The sequence below is a fragment of the Leucoraja erinacea genome, chromosome 15, assembly GCF_028641065.1.
Source record: "Leucoraja erinacea ecotype New England chromosome 15, Leri_hhj_1, whole genome shotgun sequence".
Lineage (NCBI taxonomy): Eukaryota > Metazoa > Chordata > Chondrichthyes > Rajiformes > Rajidae > Leucoraja > Leucoraja erinaceus.
In genome coordinates this window covers 43,026,048-43,048,104 of record NC_073391.1, presented here as the reverse complement: position 1 = coordinate 43,048,104, position 22,057 = coordinate 43,026,048, and the positions used below count along the sequence as shown (strand labels likewise).

At 49.1% G+C, this 22,057-nt stretch overlaps 1 protein-coding gene across 1 annotated transcript; it reads right to left on the bottom strand.

Annotated features, from left to right (window-relative positions):
• Window positions 1-1,467: 1,467 nt before the first annotated feature.
• Window positions 1,468-11,925, bottom strand: LOC129704270 (interferon-induced protein with tetratricopeptide repeats 5-like). The gene is made up of 2 exons (XM_055647276.1): window positions 11,377-11,925; window positions 1,468-5,193 (listed from the first exon to the last, which is right to left on the bottom strand). Exons 1-2 carry the CDS (start codon window positions 11,565-11,567, stop codon window positions 3,927-3,929), a joined length of 1,458 nt encoding a protein of 485 aa, XP_055503251.1. The 5' UTR covers window positions 11,568-11,925; the 3' UTR covers window positions 1,468-3,926.
• Window positions 11,926-22,057: the final 10,132 nt, after the last annotated feature.

Below are 22,057 nucleotides of genomic sequence, written 5' to 3'. Positions count from 1 at the left end.
GAAACTAAGACAGGCTTTCACCTTCTTTTATTAAATTTATTATCTCCGCGACCATGAGCTGGCTGACCCAACTCATCGGCTCGTGAACTGGTGCGATCACGTGACGCTCCACCATGCGTTCTAGCTCCGTCTTCACCTTCTGCTTTATCGCATGAGGTAAACGTCGTGACGGTGAGACTGTGGGTTGCACTTCCTCGTCAATCTGCAGGTGTGCTTCACCAGGCAACTCTCCTAGTTTACCGTCCATCACCTCTGCATAGCGTTCTTCAGCCTTACACGCTTTCTCCTTTATGACAGTCGACGTGTGTACACGGTGAAAGCTGTCGTCATTTACAGTGATCAAATTAATTCGCCGACTAGCTTTGTTTCCTAGCAGTGGTGTGACCTGGCCACAATGAACACCACAGAATATTTGCGGTTTGTCTTGGGGTTGAGCAGCTTAACCCGGCAAACTCCTTCTGCGTCCATCGTAGTCTTATTCCACATCATGAGCTTGTTTTGACATGGGGCTAGTGTGTGGTCTACGCCGTGTAAATATCACCGTGGCAAGATGTTCACGCTCGCTCCGCTGTCCACTGTGATGTCGACCAGCTTCCAATTGACGAGCATCGGTGCGTGGACATCATCTCTAGGCCGCACTGTGCTAATTGTGAGCGTGATACTATCAATGTACTCAATGCTCGTGCCTGGCCGTCCACTTTGTGCACTTTCCTCTTTCTGCTCACTTTGGCAAAGTGGTTGCGACTGCCACATGCCCTACAGGGTCTGTCTGTAGGCTGGACATTGCTGTTTGTCCATTGCACGCTCCTTGCCACAATACTTGCAGGCTTTCGCTTCCTGATTGTGCTGGCCTTGGCTTTTCTTTGGCTTAGCCCAACCGCTTTGCTTGTGTGGATGGTGCATAGTTTCATCAGATGTCCATCCCGCCATCCTGGAATTAACCTGGTGAACCTACGCTGCACTCCCTCAATTTTGCAATACTGCTAAACGAAGGAGCGTTTCGAAGGCGGGAGTAGATGAGGAGGTGGAAAAGGGAAATACTTAGGGTGCAGATTCCTCTCTCGGGCGGCACGGTGGTGCAGCGGGTAGAGCTGCTGCCTCACAGCACCAGACACCCGGGTTCGATCCTGACTACGGGGGCTGGCTGTGCGGAGTTTGCACGTTCTCCCAGCGACCGCATGAGTTTTCTCGTGGTGCTCCGGTTTCCTCCCACATGCCAAAGACGTGACAATAAAGAACCGTTGAACCATTGAAGAAGGTGAAACTTTATTAACAGCAGCGCAAGGCTGTTGTGCAAGTTTTAGATTTTAGATTGAGAGATACGATGCGGAAACAGGCCCTTCAGCGATCAGCGATCCCTGCACACTAGGGAATATTTTACAACTTACCAAAGCCAAATAACCTACAACCCTTTACGTCTTTGGAGCGTGGGAGGAAACCGGAGCACCCGGTTAAAACCCACGCGGTCACAGGGAGAACGTGCAAACTCTGTACAGACAGCACCCGTAGTCAGGATCGAACCCAGGTCCCGGGCGCTGTAAGGCAGCAACGCTACCGCTCCGCCACCGTGCCGCCCCTTGAATCCCCTGGAGCTGATCCTGTTCACCTTAGTGTGGACCAAGAAAACCACTTAGACTGCACCGTTGACGCGTAATGATGCACTAGAATTGTCGCATTTTACAAGTGATTTATTCATTACTTTAATGCATAAACTCTGATATTACAGAATGTTAAACAATATTGATCATGAAACGTGCCCCAATGTTCACAAAGCCACAAACAAAAATTGCAAATGTTGAAACGCTTAATTGTCAGCATTATATCCTAGAAACTAAATCAGATTGCACATCATCGATGGTGCTTCTCACACAAAAATCAGTTCTAACTCCCTCTTTTATAGTTTTGCACCCCTCAGGTTCTCATTAACTCCCCCCCCCCACCTCACCTTAAGCCTCTGATATATTTCGATAGCATGCAACACAAAGCTCTGCATTGTCCCCCGGTATACGTGACAATAATGAACATAAACCTTAATCCTAAACCTTTAACAGTACACGTGACCATGAACTAAACTGAACTAATCTCCCCTTTGCTCTATCTATTGTACTTGAGTTTAACGGCTGTACATATGTACAGTATTCTCTGATCCGTTTGGATAGGAAGCAAAACAAAGCTTTTTAGTGTATCTTAGTACACGTGGCAACAATAAACTTAATCCTAAACTTTTAACTCCAGAATTTAGTGGACAAACAATTAACGTCCAGGTGAATTTGTGACCATTGAGTAACGGGCTGGGAAGTCACTGCTGGTGCCTCTATTCTGACCATCGCATCGGACGCACGTGAAATGGCGTCACATCCTCCACAACGCAGCTCTGATCCACCTCTGGTTGAATGTGAAGGTATGTTGAGAGATGGGATCACTGTAGATCAGTCAGAGAAACGGGCACCAAACCTGCAGAAGATCATCAACAAAATGTCAATTCAAGTGTCTCCATTAAGGCACCGCACACAAGCTTGGTCAGACTCTGTAATAATCATGGCATCCGACTCCACAACGCCCTGAAAGTGGCCGCACAAGTAGATCGAGTGGTGAAGAAGGCGTACGGTAAGATGAGGAAGGAAAATGCAGATGCTGGTTTACACCGAGGATAGATACTAAAAGCTGGGGTGACTCAGCGGGTCAGGCAGCATCTCTGGAGAGAAGGAATAGTTGACGTTTCGGGTCTGAAGAAGGGACTTTACCCGAAATGTCACCTATTCATTTTCTCCGGCAATACAGCCTGAACCACTGAGTTACTCCAGCTATTTGTGTCTGTCACCGTATACTATGTTTGCCTTCATAGGTCCATGCATTGAGTGTGTCATACAGTTTGGGAACAGGTCCTTCGGCCCAACTCAATATCGGCTAACAATGTTCCAGCTACACTGGTCCCACTTGCCTGCCCTTGGTCCATATCCCTCCAAACCTGTCCTATCCATGTATCTGTCTAACTGCTTCTTAAACGATGGGATAGTGCCAGCCTCAATTACCTCCTCTGGCAGCTTGTTCCATACACCCACCACCCTTTGTGTGAAAAAGTTAGCCCTCAGATTGTTATTAAATCTTGTGTCCTCTGCTCCTCATTTCCCCAACTCTGGGGAAGAGACTCTGTGCATCTACCCGATCTATTCCTTGCATGATTTTGTATACCTCTATAAGATCACTTCTCATCCTCCTGCGCTCCATGGAGTAGAGACCCAGCCTAATCAACCTCTCCCTATAGCTCACACCCTCTAGTCCTGGCAACATCCTCGTGAATCTTTTCTGAACCCTTTCAAGCTTACCAATATCTTTCCTGTAACTTGGTGCCCAGACCTGAACACAATATTCTAAATGCGGTCTCACCAACGTCTTATATAACTGCAACATGACCTCCCAACTTTACTCAATACACTGACTGATGAAGGCCAAAGTGCCAAAAGCCTTTTTGACCACCTTATCTACCTGTGACTCGACCTTCAAGGAACCATGCACCTGTACTCTGAGATCCCTCTGCTCTACAACACTACCCAGAGGCCTAACATTTACAGTGTAGGTCCTGCCCTTGTTCGACATCCCAAAATGCAACACCTCACACTTCTCTCTATTAAATTCCATCAACCATTCCTCCGCCCACCTGGCCAATCGATCCAGATCCTGCTGCAATCTTTCACAACCATCTTCACTATCTGCAAAACCACTAACTTTTGTATCAGTCAGGGAGTCATGATGCATCTTTATCGGACTTTGGTTATTTGGAGTTAATTTGGAGTATCACATGTAGTTCAGGGTGTCCATTGCTGTAAGGATGTGGAGGCTTTGGAAATTTCAGAATTTTTCCCGGCTTCTCGGTGAATAAACTCCAGGATTCCCCAGGCTCTGCTGTTGTCCGGGTTCCTGTTAATTTACCTTCTTGCAATCTGCTCCAACTTGGTGCAACAAGTTTTCCAATATTTCGTGCCGTGCTGGATTTTAAGGCCTTCCATAAAATGGTGGATGGCGTTTGATTCAGACTTGGTGTGATACATTTCATATAATCCAAGCTGTAACTCTATTGCCTGCTTTTTATCTGGAGTGACATCCTCTAAACTCTGGAGGTCGTTGTATATCTTCATCGCCCTGTCTGATTCACCATTCATTAAGCAGATCCCGGCAAAATCCAGCTGTGCAAGAATAAACGATGGCTTCAGTTGAAATGCCGTTCCAAAATGGTGCTTGCAATGGCTGATCAACTCAGCCTCCACACCTGGGTCTCCAATGCCTTGATTTTTACGCAGAGCCATTAGCTTTTCCCTGTAACAGATACCCATTTGATGGTGCAAGAAGGAAGAGAGCGGAGTGAATTCTAAGGCTTTCTTCAACATCTCTATCGCTTTATCAACATTGCGCTCTGTTCTGTAAAACTTTGCTGCATAGCGGAGCACATATGGAGAATCTGGGCTTGTCCGCAACGCTTCTTCAACCAATTCATTCGCTTCTGCCTTTTGCTGGAACTCTTGGAGCCTGAGGGCCAGCATCACCCTGGCCACAGATTCACCCGGATCGAGCTCCAGCACCCGTCTCAGCTGTTTCACCGACTGACTCACTTCGGGGTTTTCTGCGATTCCGGAAATCGATTCCAGACGGTACAGAGCGGTGGCGTAGCCCATGTTCCACTCCGTGTTGTCGGGATCTTCCTCCAGAGCCCTGGCGAAACATTCCTTCGCCTCCTCGTAGCACCGAGAGCGGGAGCTCAGCAAAGACCACCCCTTCTCCCCCAACACCTCGGGCACCATTGCCGTGACGTGCGGGCCCTGTGTGAGGGGGCCACACATCACCTCCAGCTTGTCGAGGTAGGACTGGGCCTCGCTGAGTTGCCCCATGTGGTAATGCAACCAGGCCCGGTTGCCATGGGTGACGATGCTCCTCCTCTCAAATCCATCCCCGTGGATCTCCCTCAGACGTCTCTCCGCCTCCTCTAAGTCACGGAGAGCTTCTTCGTAGTTGCCCTGCAGGTAGTTGATGTAAGCCAGCTGGTTGTGCGGCACGCCTTGGTGCTTCCCGCCGATGATAATCGAATCCTGCAACCTCTGCTTCACGTCGTCCAGGTCGACGATGTCCATCTGTGGGCCCCACGTGAAGTGGCACTGAAGCTGGCCGAGCTTCACCAACAAGGACTCCCTCAGTGTGTCGCTGCAAGAGAGCACAAGGTGATCAATGGGACAACACACAAAAAGCTGGAGTAGCTCAGTGGGTCAGGCATAATCAAGGATGAGTCGCACCCTGGTCACTCCCTCTCCTGCCCTCGCCCAATGGGCAAGAGGCACAGAAGTGTGAAAACACACACCTCCAGATTCAGGGACAGTTCCTTCCAAGCTGTTATCAGGCAACTGAACCATCCTATCACCAACTAGAGAGAGGTCCTGACCTTCCAGCTACCTCATCGGTTTATAGAAACATAGAAATATAGAAAATAGGTGCAGGAGTAGGCCAATCGGTCCTTCGAGCCTGCACCGCCATTCAATATGATCATGGCTGATCATCCAACTCAGTATTCTGTACCTGCCTTCTCTCCATACCCCCTGATCCCTTTAGCCACAAGGGCCACATCTAACTACCTCTTAAATATAGCCAATGGACTGGCCTCAACTACCTTCTGTGGCAGAGAATTCCAGAGATTCACCACTCTCTGTGTGAAAAATGTTTTTTCTCATCTCGGTCCTAAAAGATTTCCCCCTTATCATTAAACTGTGACCCCTTGTTCTGGACTTCCCCAACATCAAGAACAATCTTCCTACATCTAGCCTGTCCAACCCCTTAAGAATTTTGTAAGTTTCTATAAGATCCCCCCTCAATCTTCTAAATTCTAGCGAGTACAAACCAAGTCTATCCAGTCTTTCTTCATATGAAAGTCCTGACATCCCAGGAATCAGTCTGGTGAACCTTCTCTGTACTACCTCTATGGCAAGAATGTCTTTCCTCAGGTTAGGAGACGAAACCTGTACTCAATACTCCAGGTGTGATCTCATCAAGGCCCTGTACAACTGCAGTAGAACCTCCCTGCTCCTATACTCAAATCTTTTGCTTGGAATGCTAACATACCATTCGCCTTCTTCACTGCCTGCTGCACCTGCATGCCTACTTTTAATGACTGGTGTACCATGACATCCAGGTCTCGTTGCATCTCCCCCTTTCCTAATCGGCCACCATTCAGATTACAGTCTACTTCCTGTTTTGCCACCAAAGTGGATAACCTCACATTTATCCACATTATACTGCATCTGCCATGCATTTGCCCACTCACCCAGCCTATCCAAGTCACCTTGCAGCCTCCTAGCATCCTCCATACAGATAACACTCCCCCCCCAGCTTCGTGTCATCCGCAAACTTGGAGTTATTGCATTCAATTCCCTCGTCCAAATCATTAATAGATATTGTAAATAGCTGGGGTCCCAGCACTGAGCCTTGTGGTACCCCACTAGTCACTGCCTGCCATTGTGAAAAGGACTTGTTTACTCCTACTCTTTGCTTCCTGTCTGCCAGCCAGTTCTCTATCCACATCAATACTGAACCCCCAATACCGTGTGCTTTAAGTTTGTATACTAATCTCTTATGTGGGACCTTGTCAAAAGCCTTATGAAAGTCCAGATACACCACATCCACTGGTTCTCTCTTATCCACGCTACTAGTTACATCCTCGAAAAATTATATAAGATTCGTCAGACATGATTTACCTTTCATAAATCCATGCTGACTGTCCAATGATTTCACCACTTTCCAAATGTGCCACTATCCCATCTTTAATAACTGATTCTAGCAGTTTCCCCACTACCGACGTTAGACTAACTGGTCTGTAATACCCCGTTTTCTCTCCATCCCTTTTTAAAAAGTGGGGTTACATTAGCTACCCTCCAATCCGCAGGAACTACTCCAGAATCTAAAGAGTTTTGAAAAATTATCAATAATGCATCCACTATTTCTGGGGCTACTTCCTTAAGTATTCTGGGATGCAGCCTATCTGGCCCCAGGGATTTATCGGCCTTTAATCCATTCAATTTACCTAACACCACTGTGAACTAACAATGTCACTCTCCATCCTAACGAAGAAGTCAACCATATTATGGTCACTCTTGCCCAAGGGGCCACGCACAACAAGACTGCTAACTAACTCTTCCTCATTACTCAATACCCAATCGAGAGTGGCCTGCTCTCTCGTTGGTTCCTCTATATGTTGGTTTAGAAAACTATCCCGCATACAATCCAAGAAATTCTCTTCGTCAGCACCCTTGCCAATTTGATTCACCCAATCTATATGTAGATTGAAGTCATCCATTATAACTGTTTTACCTTTGTTGCACGCATTTCTAATTTCCTGTTTGATGCCATCCCCAACTCCACTACTACTGTTAGTACTACTGGCCTGTACACAACTCCCACTAGCGTTTTCTGCCCCTTATTGTTTCGCAGCTCTACCCGTATCGATTCCACATCCTCCAAGCTAATGTCTTTCCTTTCTATTGCGTTAATCTGCTCTCTAACCAGCAACGCTACCCCACCCCCTTTTCCTTTCTGTCTATCCCTCCTGAATATTGAATATCCCTGGATGTTCAACTCCCAGCCATGGTCACCCTGGAGCCATGTCTCCATGATCCCAGCTATATCATAGTCATTAATAGCTATCTGCACATTCAACTCATCCACCTTATTACGAATGCTCCTTGCATTGAGACACAAAGCCTTCAGGCTTGTTTTTACAACACTCTTACCCCTTATACAATTATGTTGAAAAGTGGCCCTTTTTGATTTTTGCCCTGGATTAGTCTGCCTGCCACTTTTACTTTTCAACTTGCTACCTATTCCTTCTCCCCTCATTTTACACCCCTCTGTCTCTACGCTCACACATTTAAGAAACTATCCCTTTAACTCCATCCTCAACTATCCCATTTGACACCCCACCTTCCTTATTCAGTTTAAAACCACTCGTGTAGCAGTGGCAAACCTGCCTGCCAGAATGCTGGTCCCCCACCTGTTAAGATGCAATCCGTCCCTTTTGTACAGTACATCCCTATCTTTTATCGGACTTTACCTTGGACTAAACGTTACTCCCTTTTTCCTGGATCTGTGTACTGTGGACAGCTTGATTGTAATCATGTATAGTCATTCTGCTGACTCGGGGGCGGAAATCCCGGGGGGCCAGGGGGGGACACGTCCCCCCCCCCCTATTTTGGGAGATGGGGGACAATACCCCGCATTTTTTGTAATCCGGATTTTAAAATCCGGAGAAATCTCTGCTTTCCGCGAGACAGTGGGGGTGGGACTGCTGATCGACGGCGCCGATTGGACGAGAGAGACGTCGGTCAGCAGGCAATGGGGATGGGACTGAGGATAGGGTGCGGTGATTGGAGGAGGGAGACGTGCCAAAACGCTCTTGGCACCGACCTGTGCCTCATCCGCAGCCAGGATCGATCCCGGCTCACCTGTGCTGCCCGTCCCCACCTGAGTGCCCGTCCCCACCTGAGTGCCCCCCCCCCGGGGGTGGCCAGAGACGTTGGGCGCGGTGCCCCCAGGCTCACAGCCAGCACAGAGAAGCAGTGCTAAACCCAGCTCAACTCTGCCTGTCCCACCAGGTTAACCTACAGCCCTGCCTGGACTTGCGGGAAATATCGGCCAGGTTTACAGCCAGCACGGAGAAGCAGCGTTGGCGTCCCGTCAGTCCAGGTAGGGCTGCAGGTTAACCCGGCGAGACAGGCAGAGTTGAGCTGCATTTAGCGCTGGATTGTGCCTCGCGCGTGTGTGTGAGTGTGCGCATGCGCGCGTGGCCGCCAAGAAATTGTGTCCCCCGGCCCCCTCCATATTTTGATAGCGAATCCCGTGCCTGTGCTGACTGAATAGCACAAGGCAAAAAAAGCTCCTCAAGTTTTAGCTGCATTTCAGCCCCACGCTCCTGATCTTAGGTTGCCCGGAACAGAATAGGGAGGTTTGGTCGGTTGTTCAGTGGGTGGAAGGGGGACCTCCCTGTCCGTTTGCCGCTGGGCCTGCCGAAGATGGCCGCCGACCAAGATGCTGCCACTCACAGGTCCCAGCGATGGACAGTCGAGGGTTCTGCCTGTCGACCACCTGCCCCTCTTCCGGGCGTGCGTTGCGTTCACGGGGACGTGTGAGGCCTTCCCTGAACGCTGATTGGTGCGAGGGGGGGGTTATAGACAATAGACAAGAGGTGCGGGAGTAGGCCATTCGGCCCTTCGAGCCAGCACCGCCATTCAATGTGATCATGGCTGATCATCCCCAATCTGTACCCCATTCGCCCCATATCCCCTGACTGCGCTTTTTTTAAGAACCCTATCTAGCTCTCTCTTGAAAGCATCCAGAGAACCTGCCTCCACCGCCCTCTGAGGCCGAGAATTCCTCAGACTCTGTCCAAGTCACCCTGCATTCTCATAGCATCCTCCTCACAGTTCACACTGCCACCCACATTTGTGTCATCTGCAAATTTGCTAATGTTACTTTGAATCCCTTCATCCAAATCATTGATGTATATTGCAAATAGCTGCGGTCCCAGCACCGAACCTGGCGGTACCCCTCTAGTCACTGCTTGCCATTCTGAAAGGGACCCGTTAATCCCTACTCTTTGTTTCCTGTCTGCCAACCACTTCTGTATCCATGTCAGCACTCTACCCCCAATACCATGTGCCCTAATTTTGCCCACTAATCTCCTAAGTGGGACCTTATCAAATGCTTTCTGAAAGTCCAGGTACACTACATCCACTGGCTCTCCCCTGTCCATTTTCCTCGTTACACCTTCAAAAAATTCCAAAAGATTAGTCAAGCATGATTTCTTCTTCGTAAATTCATGCTGACTCGGACCGATCCTGTTACTGCTATCCAGGCTATTTCATCTTTTATAATTGACTCCAGCATCATCCCCACCACCGATGTCAGGCTAACTGATCTACAATTCCCTGTTTTCTCTCTCCTGCCTTTCTTACAAAGTGGGATAACATTAGCTACCCTCCAATCCACAGGAACTGATCCTTAGTCTATAGAACATTGGAAAATTATCACCAATGCATCCATGATTTCTAGAGCCACTTCCTTAAGTGCCCTGGGATGCAGACCATCAGGCCCTGGGGATTTATCAGCCTTCAGTCCCATCAGTCTATCCAACACCATTTCTTGCCTAATGTGGATTTCCTTCAGTTCCCCCGTCACCCTAGGTCCTCAGGCCACTACTATAAGTGGATAGGTGCATCGTGGATAAGAATGACAACACTGTAATGATAACAATGCTTGTCTGTATGGAGTTTGCACGTTCTCCCCATGACATGCGTAGGTTTTCTCCGAGAACTGTAAATAGTCCCTTGCGTGTAGAATAGTGTGAGTGTATGGGGTGGTCACTGGTCACCGTGGAAGGGCTTGGTTCTGCGCTGTATCTCTACACTATCCTAATTTAGAATTAATCGTAAGTTCATAAATCATAGAGCAGAATTAGGCCATTTGACAGAATTAGGGCATCGAATCCACTCCGCCATTCTATCATGCCTGATCTATCTTTCCCCTCAGTGCCATTCTCCTGGCTTTTCCCCATAAACCCTCTAAAACTGTCCTGTACCTGTCCAAATGATTTTTAAACGCAGCGATAGAACTTGCTTCAACTACCTCCTCCGGCAGCTCGTTCCATGCACCTACCGCCCTTTCTGTAAAAAAGTTGCCCCTCGGGTCCCTATTAAACCCCCCCCCCCCCTCTCACCTTAAACCTATGTCCTCTGGTTCTTGATTCTGGGTAAAAATAGACTCTATACATTAATCCCATATATTCCTCTCATGATTTTAAACACCTCTATAAGATCACCCCTCATCCTCCTACACTCCAAGGAATAAAGACCCAGCCTGCTCAACCTCTCCCTATAGCTCAAACCCTCGATTACTGGCAACACCCTGATAGATCTTCTCTGCACCCTTTCCAGCTTGACATATAACACGGTGCCCAAAATTCAACACGCCATATACTCTAAATGTGGCCCGACCAATGTCTTATATAAGTGTAACATGACCTCTCAACTCCTAACGGGTGACGGGGTTGGCGCAGCGGTAGAGCTATTACCTTTCAGCACCAGAGACCTGGGTTCGATCCTGACTACGGGCTCTTGGCTGTACGTTCTCCCCGTGACCTGTGTGAGTTTCCTCCAAGATCTTCAGTTTCCCCCCACACCCCAACGACGTACAGGTTTGTAGGTTAATTGGCTTGGTATCAATGTAAATTGTCCCCAGTGAGTGCAGGATAGTGTTAATGTGCGGGGATCGCTTGTCGGGTGGACTCGGTGAGCCGCAGTTGCTATTTCCGCGCTGTATCTCTATTCTGAGAACTTCTCCACTCACCCGGCTAATGTCGGCGTCAGTGCCTTGAGAAGGTCCTGATCTCCGATATCATTGTGCAGAGTGAAGATGTCCCTTACCTCATGCTGCTGTTCAGGATTCCGTCTTCCTTCCGAGAACTGGCTGGACCAGAGACAGTGGGCGGTGTTTTTATAGTCCACTGGGTGGGCTGAGTCCAGATAGTTCATCCCCATGCTCGAAATTAAGAGTAGAAAAGTTTATCAGCCTTGAACACATTTAATGATTCATTGCCACTCCTATTTTTATTTTGCGGAGATCCGACGATTCCTCTTAAAAACATTTTAAATCGATGACCCCTTTATTCGAAAGCTAGGTCTCCTATTTAGAAATATAGTCAGGGAGTTCTTCAGCACAGATCAGACCCTTCAGCCCCATCTACTCAATGCTAACCAAGCTGCCTTAACAAGCTAGACCCATCTGCAGCACCTGACTAACATTCCCCCCAAACCTTTCCTATCTGTCTACCTGCTGTTGTGTGTTTTAAAAGTCATACTTGTACCCATCTCTACCTTACCTTCTGACAGATGTATCTTTACATCAGTTTACCAGGGAGTACTAATACGTTGGAGTGTACCTGGACAGTAAACTGGACTGGTCCAGGGATGCTGAACTTTTTTCACGCAGAGAGTGGTGAATCTCTGGAACTCTCTGCCACAGAGGGTAGTTGAGGCCAATTCATTGGCTATATTTAAGAGGGAGTTAGATGTGGCCCTTGTGGCTAAGGGGATCAGGGGGTATGGAGAGAAGGCAGGTACGGGATACTGAGTTGGATGATCAGCCATGATCATATTGAATGGCAGTGCAGGCTCGAAGGGCCGAATGGCCTACTCCTGCACCTAATTTCTATGTTTCTATGTTTCTATGCTGAGGCCCTATACGAGAAGTGACAGAGCTGGCTGTACTTTTTGAGAGTACTCTCCGCTCCGCTCCTTCTGCAGTGAGATGCTGCAGATGTTCTACCAATCGGTGGTGGCCAGTGCTATCTTCTTTGCTGCCTTGTGCCGGGGCAGCAGGGCAAAGGCCGCGGGTGCCAACAGGATCAACAAACTCATCGGGAAGGCTGGCTCCGTCCTGGGGGTGGAGTTGGGTTCACGGGAGGTTGGTCTTGGAGGGGAGGATGCTCCTCAAACTGCGGAGCATCCTGGACAATACAGCTCACCTCCTCCATGACACACTGGTCAACCTGAGGAGCACCTTCAGCAACAGACTGGTTCCACCGAGATACAGGACGGAACGCCACAGGAGATCCTTCTTCCCTTTGGCTATCAAACTGTACAACTCCTCCCCCTTCTGTCGTGGGGTAGACTGAGACTGACTCCCCCCCCCTCCCCCACAGCGCGGAAACATGCCCTTCGGCCCATTGAACCCGGATCGAACCAGGGTGTCTGGCGCTGCAAGTGCTGTAAGGCTACAACTCTACCGCTGTGCCACCGTGCTGCCATCCACTTGTCTATCCTTGACCATGAGCCCGTGGACACGCACCATGCCACCACCTCCCAGATCGTCACCCATCTCATCACCTCTGGCAAACCCCCTGACTTTAGACTTTATAGCTACGGTGCGGAAACAGGCCCTTCGGCCCACCGAGACCGTGCCGACCAGCGATGCCCGTGCACTTACAGTGTCCTACATGCACCAGGGGCAGTTTACAACTTGCAATTTTAATATTTACATTTATTCCAAGCCAATTAACCTGCAAACCTGCGCTCCTTTGGAGTGCGGGAGGAAACCGGAGATCTCGAAGAAAACCCACGCTGGGACACGGGGAGAAGGCACGAACTCCGCACAGACAAGCACCCACAGTCAGGATCGAACTCGGGTCTCTGGCGGTGTGAGGCAGCAACTCTACCGCTGCGCCACCGTGACGGAACCTGAGGGGCAACGTTTTTACACAGAGGGTGGTGGGTGTATGGAACGAGCTGTCGGAGGAGGTTGGTGAGGCAGGTAATATAACAATATTTAAAAGACATTGGGACGGGTATGTGGGTAGGGACAGTTTAGTGGGATATGGGCCAGATGCAAAGTCACAGAGTGATACAGTGTGGAAACAGGCCCTTCGGCCCAACTTGCCCACACTGGCCAACATATCCCAGCTACACTAGCCCCACCTGCCTGCGCCTGGTCCATCGCCCTCCAAACCTGTCTTATCCATGGGGCATCTTTGTTACTTAGTTTCTTGTAATTTCATATTAACAAACTCTCTTGCTTGTTCTATTAGTCTGTTAAAATGTGTCGGAAGGAACTGCAGATGCTGGTTTACACCGAAGGCAGACACAAAATGCTGCAGTAACTCAGCGGGTCAGGCAGCATCTCTGGAGAAAAGGAATAGGTGACGTTTCTGGTTGAGACCCTTCTACAATCTTCAATCTGAAGAAGGGTCTCAACCTGAAACGTCACCTATTCCTTTTAAGAATTCCTGATTAAGAATAAGGGGTAGGCCATTATGAATAAGGGACAGGCCATTTAGGACTTTAAGAAGAAGGGGTAGTCCATTTATGACTGAGTTGAGGAACAACTTTTTCTCCCGGGGAGTTGTGAATCTGTGGAATTCTCTGCCACAGAAGGCAGCGGAGGCCAATTGACTGGATATATTCAATAGAGAGCTAACGATTTTTTTTCGGCGACTGCCAGCGTCATATCAGGGTCGCCAAAAGATTTTGAACATTTCAAAATCCAGCGGCGACACAAAATAAATGTTGCGACACTTCAATACATCATCACCGCCGCATCACGCCGAGAATTCTTCGGTGACCTGATACGTCAGTCAATGATGCCGGCAGTCGCCGGAAAAAAAACCGCCAAGTGGGACAGGCCCTTTATTTAGCTCTTACCGCTAACGGAGTCAAGGGATAGGCGGAGGAAGCAGGAACGGGTCGTGATTTTGGATGATCAGCCATGATCATATTGAATGGCGGCGCTGGCTTGAAGGGCCGAACGGCCTACTCCAGCATCTATTTTCTATGTTTCTATGACCCGCTGAGTCACTCCAGCATTTTGTGTTTACTATTAGTCTGATCTTGGCCACATTCCTATTCCCACTTGTCCCAATGTTATGCTCAAGATTAAAAGTACAAACGTTTATCGGCCGTGAACACATTTAATAATTCAATTGCCACTCCTATTTGGTTTGCGAAGTTCCGACAATTCCTCTTAAAAACATTTTATATAGATGACCCCTTATTCGAAAGCTATGTCTCCTATTTAGAAGCATGGTCAAGGAGTCCTACAGCACAGATCAGACCCTTCAGCCCCATCTCCTCGATGCTAACCAAGCTGCCTTAACAAGCTAGATCCATCTGCAGCCCCTGGCTAACATCTCCCCCAAACCTTTCCTATCTGTCTACCTGCCGGTACTGATTGGGGATGATCAGCCGTGATCACATTGAATCACGGTTCTGGCTTGAAGGGCCGAATGGCCTACTCCTGCACCTATTGTCTATTGCCCCTGTGTGGTTAAAAAGTAATGTGTGTACCCATCTGTACCGTATCTTCTGACAGATATTCATCCATTTTCATGTACCTCGCACTTTCTTCATGTACAAGATGCTTCTTGGGTCCCTTTTACTCTCATTACTCTCTCACCTTGAACCTCTGCCCTTGAAGTTTAGATTCTTTTAAACTGTAGACTTTACTTTAGACTTCAGAGATACATTGTGGAAACATGCGCAGCAAGTCCGTGCCGACCAGCGATCACCCGTGATCTAACAGGTGAGACCACACCTGGAGTATTGCGTACAGTTTTGGTCTCCAAATCTGAGGAAAGACATACTTGCCATAGAGGGAGTACAGAGAAGGTTCACCAGACTGATTTCTGGGATGTCAGGACTTTCACATGAAGAAAGACTGGATGGACTCGGATTGTACTCGCTAGAATTTAGAAGATTGAGGGGGGATCTTATAGAAACTTACAAAATTCTTAAGGGGTTGGACAGGCTAGATGCAGGACGATTGTTCCCGATGTTGGGGAAGTCCAGAACAAGGGGTCACAGTTTAAGAATAAGGGGGAAATCCTTTGGGACCGGGATGAGAAAAGCATTTTTCACACAGAGAGTGGTGAATCTCTGGAACTCTCTGCCACAGAAGGTAGTTGAGGCCAGTTCATTGGCTATATTTAAGAGGGAGTTAGATGTGGCCCTTGTGGCTAAAGGGATCAGGGGGTATGGAGAGAAGGCAGGTACAGGATACTGAGTTGGATGATCAGCCATGATCATATTGAATGGCGGTGCAGGCTCGAAGGGCCGAATGGCCTACCCGTGCACCTATTTTTTATGAATCTATTCTATGAATCTTAATCCTTCACACTAGGGACAATTTACCATTTTACCAAAGCCAATTAATCTACTAATAGGGTTGCCAACTGTCCCGTATTAGCTGGGACATCCCGTTTTTTGGGCTAAATTGGTTTGTCCCGTACGGGACCACCATTGTCCCGTATTTGACTGCTACTACTCGCGTCCGGCCCCGCCTCTCCCATCCCGACATAGTGCAGCCCATGGAGTGCAGCAGCAGCGCCTCGCCCGTGGCCCCGTCGGCCGGCAGTCCGGCCAGCTGTCCGAACATCGGACCTTCGCTTACCGCCGACACCACCACCCTTCCTTCTCGTGGCCGATCATGAGTCGGACTTTGCAAAACTCCTCAGCTGGCCCGCCGGCTGGGCTTTGTGTGCAGTCCAGCACCCGGGCCAACTCATCATTCACCCAGCCACGGCCGAGTCGGTCAACGAATTGCCGTCGGGAATTTGTCCTGTATTTTGACCTGTTGTCCCTTATTTGTGAGTGAGAAAGTTGGCAACCCTACCTACTAACCTGCACGTGGTTGGAGTAAGGGAGGAAACCGGAGATCCCGGAAAAAAAACCCCCGCTGGTCACCAGGAGAACGTGCAAACGCCGTACAGACAAGCACCGCTAGTCGGGTTCGAACCCGGGTCTCTGCCGCTGTGAGGCAGCAACTCCATCTTTGCACCGCCGTGCCACCAACCTCTGCCAGGGTGTCTGGGGAGAAGGCAGGAGAATGGGGTTAGGAGGGAGAGATAGATCGGAGTAGACGTGATGGGCCAAATGGCCTAATTCTACTCATCTCACTTATGAACACGAAGATATGAACTGCCCGAGTGAAAAAGACTGTGGATGTTCACCTTATCAATGCCCCTTAGGATTTTATATGTCTCCAGATGAACATCCCCCAGTTTCCTCTGCTCACACCCTCTTTTTATAACTGAGTTTATCTGACTTCAATGTTATATCCGGACTTCACTGGACTTCAAAGACGGCACAAGTTGTTGGAGTAACTCAATAGGTTAGGCAGCATCTGTGGAGAACATGGAACGTCTTAAGATGTGTCCCGACATTGTCTCTAGATTGTCAGGGACAATCTAGAGACGGCCATCAAGGCTGTGCTACCTGCCGATCACCAACCCCTCACACTCACCCCCTACGACGTGTACGTGGCACTGAGTAGGACTAATGCACGTAAGGCTAGTGGCCCTGACGGCATCCCCGGGCGCGTGCTCAGGGCCTGTGCTGCGCAGCTGACAGACGTCTGGACTGACATCTTCAACCTGTCACTTGCCCAAGCAGTTGTCCCCACTTGCCTTAAAGCCACCTCCGTCGTGCCAGTGCCAAAACACTCCACTGCGGCAAGCCTCAACGACTTCCGCCCAGTTGCACTTACCCCCATCATCACCAAGTGCTTCGAGAGGCTGGTCCTGGCACACCTCAAAAGCTGCCTACCCCCCACACTGGATCCCTATCAGTTTGCCTACCGCAAGAACAGGAGTACGGAGGATGCCATCTCAACGGCACTTCACTCCGCCCTCTTCCACCTCGACAACAGAGACACTTATGTAAGAATGCTGTTCATCGATTACAGCTCAGCATTCAACACCATTATTCCATCAAAACTGATCACCAAACTCGGTAACCTGGGCATCGACCCCTCCCTCTGCAACTGGATACTGGACTTTCTAACCAACAGACCCCAGTCTGTGAGGTTAGACAAGCACACCTCTTCAACCCTCACCCTGAACACCGGCGTTCCTCAGGGCTGTGTGCTGAGCCCCCTCCTCTACTCCCTCTTCACCTATGACTGCACACCTGTACATGGTACTAACACCATCATCAAGTATGGAGATGATTCAACGGTGATTGGCCTCATCAGCAACAACAATGAGCTGGCCTTCAGGGAGGAGGTCCAGCACTTAGCAGCATGGTGCGCTGACAACAACCTGGCCCTTAACTCCAAGAAGACCAAGGAGCTCATTGTAGACTTCAGGAAGTCCAGAGGCGGCACGCACACCCCCATTCACATTAACGGGACGGAGGTGTTTCTAGCTTCAGGTTCCTGGGAGTCAACATCTCCGATGACCTCTCTTGGACCCACAATACCTCTACTCTGATCAAGAAGGCTCATCAGCGTCTCTTCTTCCTGAGGAGACTGAAGAAGGTCCATCTGTCTCCTCAGATCCTGGTGAACTTCTACCGCTGCACCATCGAGAGCATCCTTACCAACTGCATCACAGTATGGTATGGCAACTGCTCTGTCTCCGACCGGAAGGCATTGCAGAGGGTGGTGAAAATTGCCCAACGCCGGTTCCTCGCTCCCCTCCATTGAGTCTGTCCAAAGCAAGCGCTGTCTGCGGAGGGCGCTCAGCATCGCCAAGGACTGCTCTCACCCCAACCATGGACTGTTTACCCTCCTACCATCCGGGAGGCGCTACAGGTCTCTCCGTTGCCGAATCAGCAGGTCGAGGAACAGCTTCTTTCCGGCGGCTGTCACTCTACTCAACAACGTACCTCGGTGACTGCCAATCACCACCCACCCCCCGGACACTTATTATTTTTTATTCAAATCGTTTGCTATGTCGCTCTTCAAGGGAGATGCTAAATGCATTTCGTTGTCTCTGTACTGTACACTGAAAATTGAATCTGAATCTGAATCTGAATCTGACATTACGTATCCATGACTTGGAATAATGGAACAACGGCGCCCTCTGCTGGTCAGAATAGTTTTGTGTTCTTTGCTCAATTGCACTAAATGTGGTGCCCTTTCTCATGTATCTGTGTTCTGTGGAATAGGTGGTTAATTCCATGCACAAAACATCCACGTCTATTGTTCACCCGTTCACACTAGTTCTATGTTATCTCACATTTGCATTCCTTTCCCGATTATTCCCGATGTTGGGGAAGTCCAGAACAAGGGGTCACAGTTTAAGGATAAAGGGGAAATCTTTTAGGACTGAGATGAGAAAGACATTTTTTACGCAGAGAGTGGCGAACCTCTGGAATTCTCTGCCACAGAAGGTAGTTGAGGCCAGTTCATTGGCAATATTTCAGAGGGAGTTAGATGTGGCCCTTGTGGCTAAAGGGATTAGGGGGTATGGAGAGAAGGCAGGTACAGGATACTGAGTTGGATGATCAGCCATGATCATATTGAATAGCGGTGCAGGCTCGAAGGGCTGAATGGCCTACTCCTGCACCTATTTTCTATGTTTCTATGTTTCTTACACGCTTGGCCCAATGAGTCCACGCCGACCATCGATCTCCCGTTCACACTAGTTCGACTCGAGTAGTTCACACTCGACTCCATTCAAGGACCCAAGCAGTCGTTCCAGGTGAGGCAGAGGTTCACCTGCATCTCCTCCAACCTCACCTTTTGCATCCGCTGCTCTAGATGTCAGCTGATCTACATCGGTGAGACCAAGCAGTAGGCTTGGCGATCGTTTCGCCGAATACCTCTGCTCGGTCCGCATGAACCAACCTGATCTCCCGGTGGCTCAGCACTTCAACTCCCCCTCCCATTCCAAATCCGACCTTTCTGTCCTGGGCCTCCTCCATGGCCAGAGTGAGCACCACCGGAAATTGGAGGAGCAGCGCCTCATATTCCGCTTGGGCAGTCTGCACCCTAGCGGCATAAACATTGACCTCCAATTTCCGGTAGCCCTTGCTGTTTCCTCCCCTTCTCAGCTCTCCCTCAGCCCTTGGGCTCCTCCTCTTCCTTCTCCTTTCTTCTCTACGCCCCCCCCCCCCCCCCCCCCAACATCATCAGTATGAAGGAGGGTTTCGGCCCGAAACGTTGCCTATTTCCTTTGCTCCGTAGATGCTGCTGCACCCGCTGAGTTTCTCCAGCACTTTTGTCCACACCAGTTCTATGTTGTTCCAATTTCTCATCCCGCTCCCCGCCCACTAGGGGGCAGTCTACAGAGGCCAATTAACCCACAATCCCGCGCGTCTTCGGGATTCCACAGGAAACCGGAGCACCCGGAGGAAACCCACTTGGTCACGGGGAGAACGTACAGGGCCCACACAGACAGTTAGCCAAAATCTAGCGCTGTGAGGCAGCAGTTCGCCCAGCGTAGCTCTACAGTAGAAATATGTGGTTTATTTGCGAGGATGATCAGAGAGTAGAGGCGACTAATATGCACATTTGTGGGGGTGTCCGGAGACATCTTTAGGATAGTACTAGAGTGGGGAGAATGGATAAAGGGGAGATTTGTTAGATGTCTACAGCGCGGAAACAGGCCCTTCGGCCCACCGACTCCGCGCTGACCATTGATCAGCCCGTACACTAGCACTACCCCACATGCCAGGGATTATTTACAATTATTACTGAAGCCCGTCAAACTACAAACCTGCAGGTCTTTAGAGTGTAGGAGGAAACCGGATCATCCGGGGAAAACCCACGCAAGTCACGGGGAGAATGTACAAACTCCGCACAGACAAGCACCCGTAGTTGGGATCGAACCCGGGCCTCTGGCATTCCGAGGCATCAAGTCTACCGCTGCGCCATCTTGCCGGAAGATTATTGAAGCGCTGAGCCAGGGGTCACAGTTTAAGAATAAGGAGTCGGCCATTTAGGACTGAAATGAGGAAAAACCTTTTCACCCAGAGAGTTGTGAATCTGTGGAATTCTCTGCCGCAGAAGGCAGTGGAGGCCAATTCACAGGATGTTTTCAAGAGAGAGTTAGTTTTAGCTCTTAGGGCGAACGGAATCAAGGGATATGGGGAGAAAACAGGAACGGGGTAGTGAATTTGGATGATCAGCCATGATCATATTGAATGACGGTACTGGCTCAAAGGGCCGAATGGCCGACTCCTGCACCTATTTTCAATGTTTACATGTTTCTACCCCTCCTGCTGTTAACAAACAAAGAACTCAAAACTATTCTGACCAGCAGTGGGCGCCGTTGTTCCATTATTCCAAGTCAAGGGAGTTTAATTGTCAGGAAAAGACACAAAATGCGGGAGGAACTCACCTGGACAGGCTGCATCTCTGGAGAACATCGATACATAATGTCGGGGCACATCTTAAGACTATCCATGTTCTCCACAGATGCTGCCTAACCTATTGAGTTACTCCAGCACCTTGTGTCATTTTTGGAGCAGAGGTTCTAGGAGTAGAACTACGCCATTTGGCCCGTCTAGCCCACTCCGCCATTCAATCATGGCTGGTCAGTCTCTCCCTCTCAGCCCCATTCTCCTGCCTTCTCCCCATAACCCCTGACACCTGTACTAATCAAGAATCTGTCAATCTCTGCCTTAAAACTCATCACCCACACCAAATCCTGGCATCGCATCACTCCAGTCCTCAAACAACTTCACACTTCACAACTTCACTGGCTTCCCATCTCCCATCGGATCACCTACAAAATCCTGGTCCTCACCTACAAAGCCCTCCACCATCTGCCCCCCCCCCCCCCCCCCATATCTCACTGACCTCCTCTCCCCCTACCAACCCTCACGGTCCCTCAGATCCACATCAGCCGGTCTCCTCTCCATCCACAAGTCCAACCTCCACAGTTTTGGGGACAGAGCCTTCTCCAGGGCAGCTCCCAGGCTCTGGAACTCCCTCCCCCAACTGATCCGCAATTCCGTGTCCCTCACCATCTTCCAGTCCCGCCTCAAGACCCATCTCTTCACCTCTGCCTATCCTTAGCCCCACGTGCCGTCCCTTTTCATCTGTGCATTAATTGCCTCATACTGTGTTTTGTATTGAATTCTGTATTTACTTTGTGTACTAGTCAAGTCTCTACTATTTATTTCATTCCCCTTACATGTTTTTCCTCTACCTGCTACATTTTTGTAAGGTGTCCTTGAGACTCTTGAAAGGCGCCCATAAATAAAATTTATTATGATTATGATTATTATTAAAAATATCCACCTACTTGGCCTCCACAGCCGTCTGTGACAATGCATTCCACAGATTCACCACCCTCTGGCTAAATAAATTCCTCCTCATCTCCTTACTAAAGAACCGTCCTTTAATTCTGACACTATGGCCTCTGGTCCTAGACTCTCCCACTGGTGGAAACATCCTCTCCACATCCACTCTATCCAAGCCTTTCACTATTCGGTAAGTTTCAATGAGGTGCCCCCTCATCCTTCTAAGCTCCAGCAAGTACTTGCCCAGCATATATACATATGGAGTATTGTGAGCAGTTTCGGCCCCCATATATATATACATACATACATACATACATACATACATACATACATACATACATACATACATACATACATACATACATACATGTAAAACAGATAAACAATAATTGTGTAAATAGAAAAAAAACAATGTTACCAAGTCTATGTAGTTCGGAGTTGATTTGGAAATTGTAGTGTCCCATTATTGTTCCAGAACAAGGGGTCACAGTTTAAGGATAAGGGGG

Bases quoted from the DNA above. Each gene is read 5' to 3' on its own strand.
- LOC129704270 (XM_055647276.1), bottom strand. From the start codon at position 11,567: ATGGGGATGAACTATCTGGACTCAGCCCACCCAGTGGACTATAAAAAC. The intron at 5,194-11,376 runs GTGAGTGGAGAA...GCTCTCTTGCAG, and splicing joins CTGACGCCGACATTAGCCGG to CGACACACTGAGGGAGTCCT.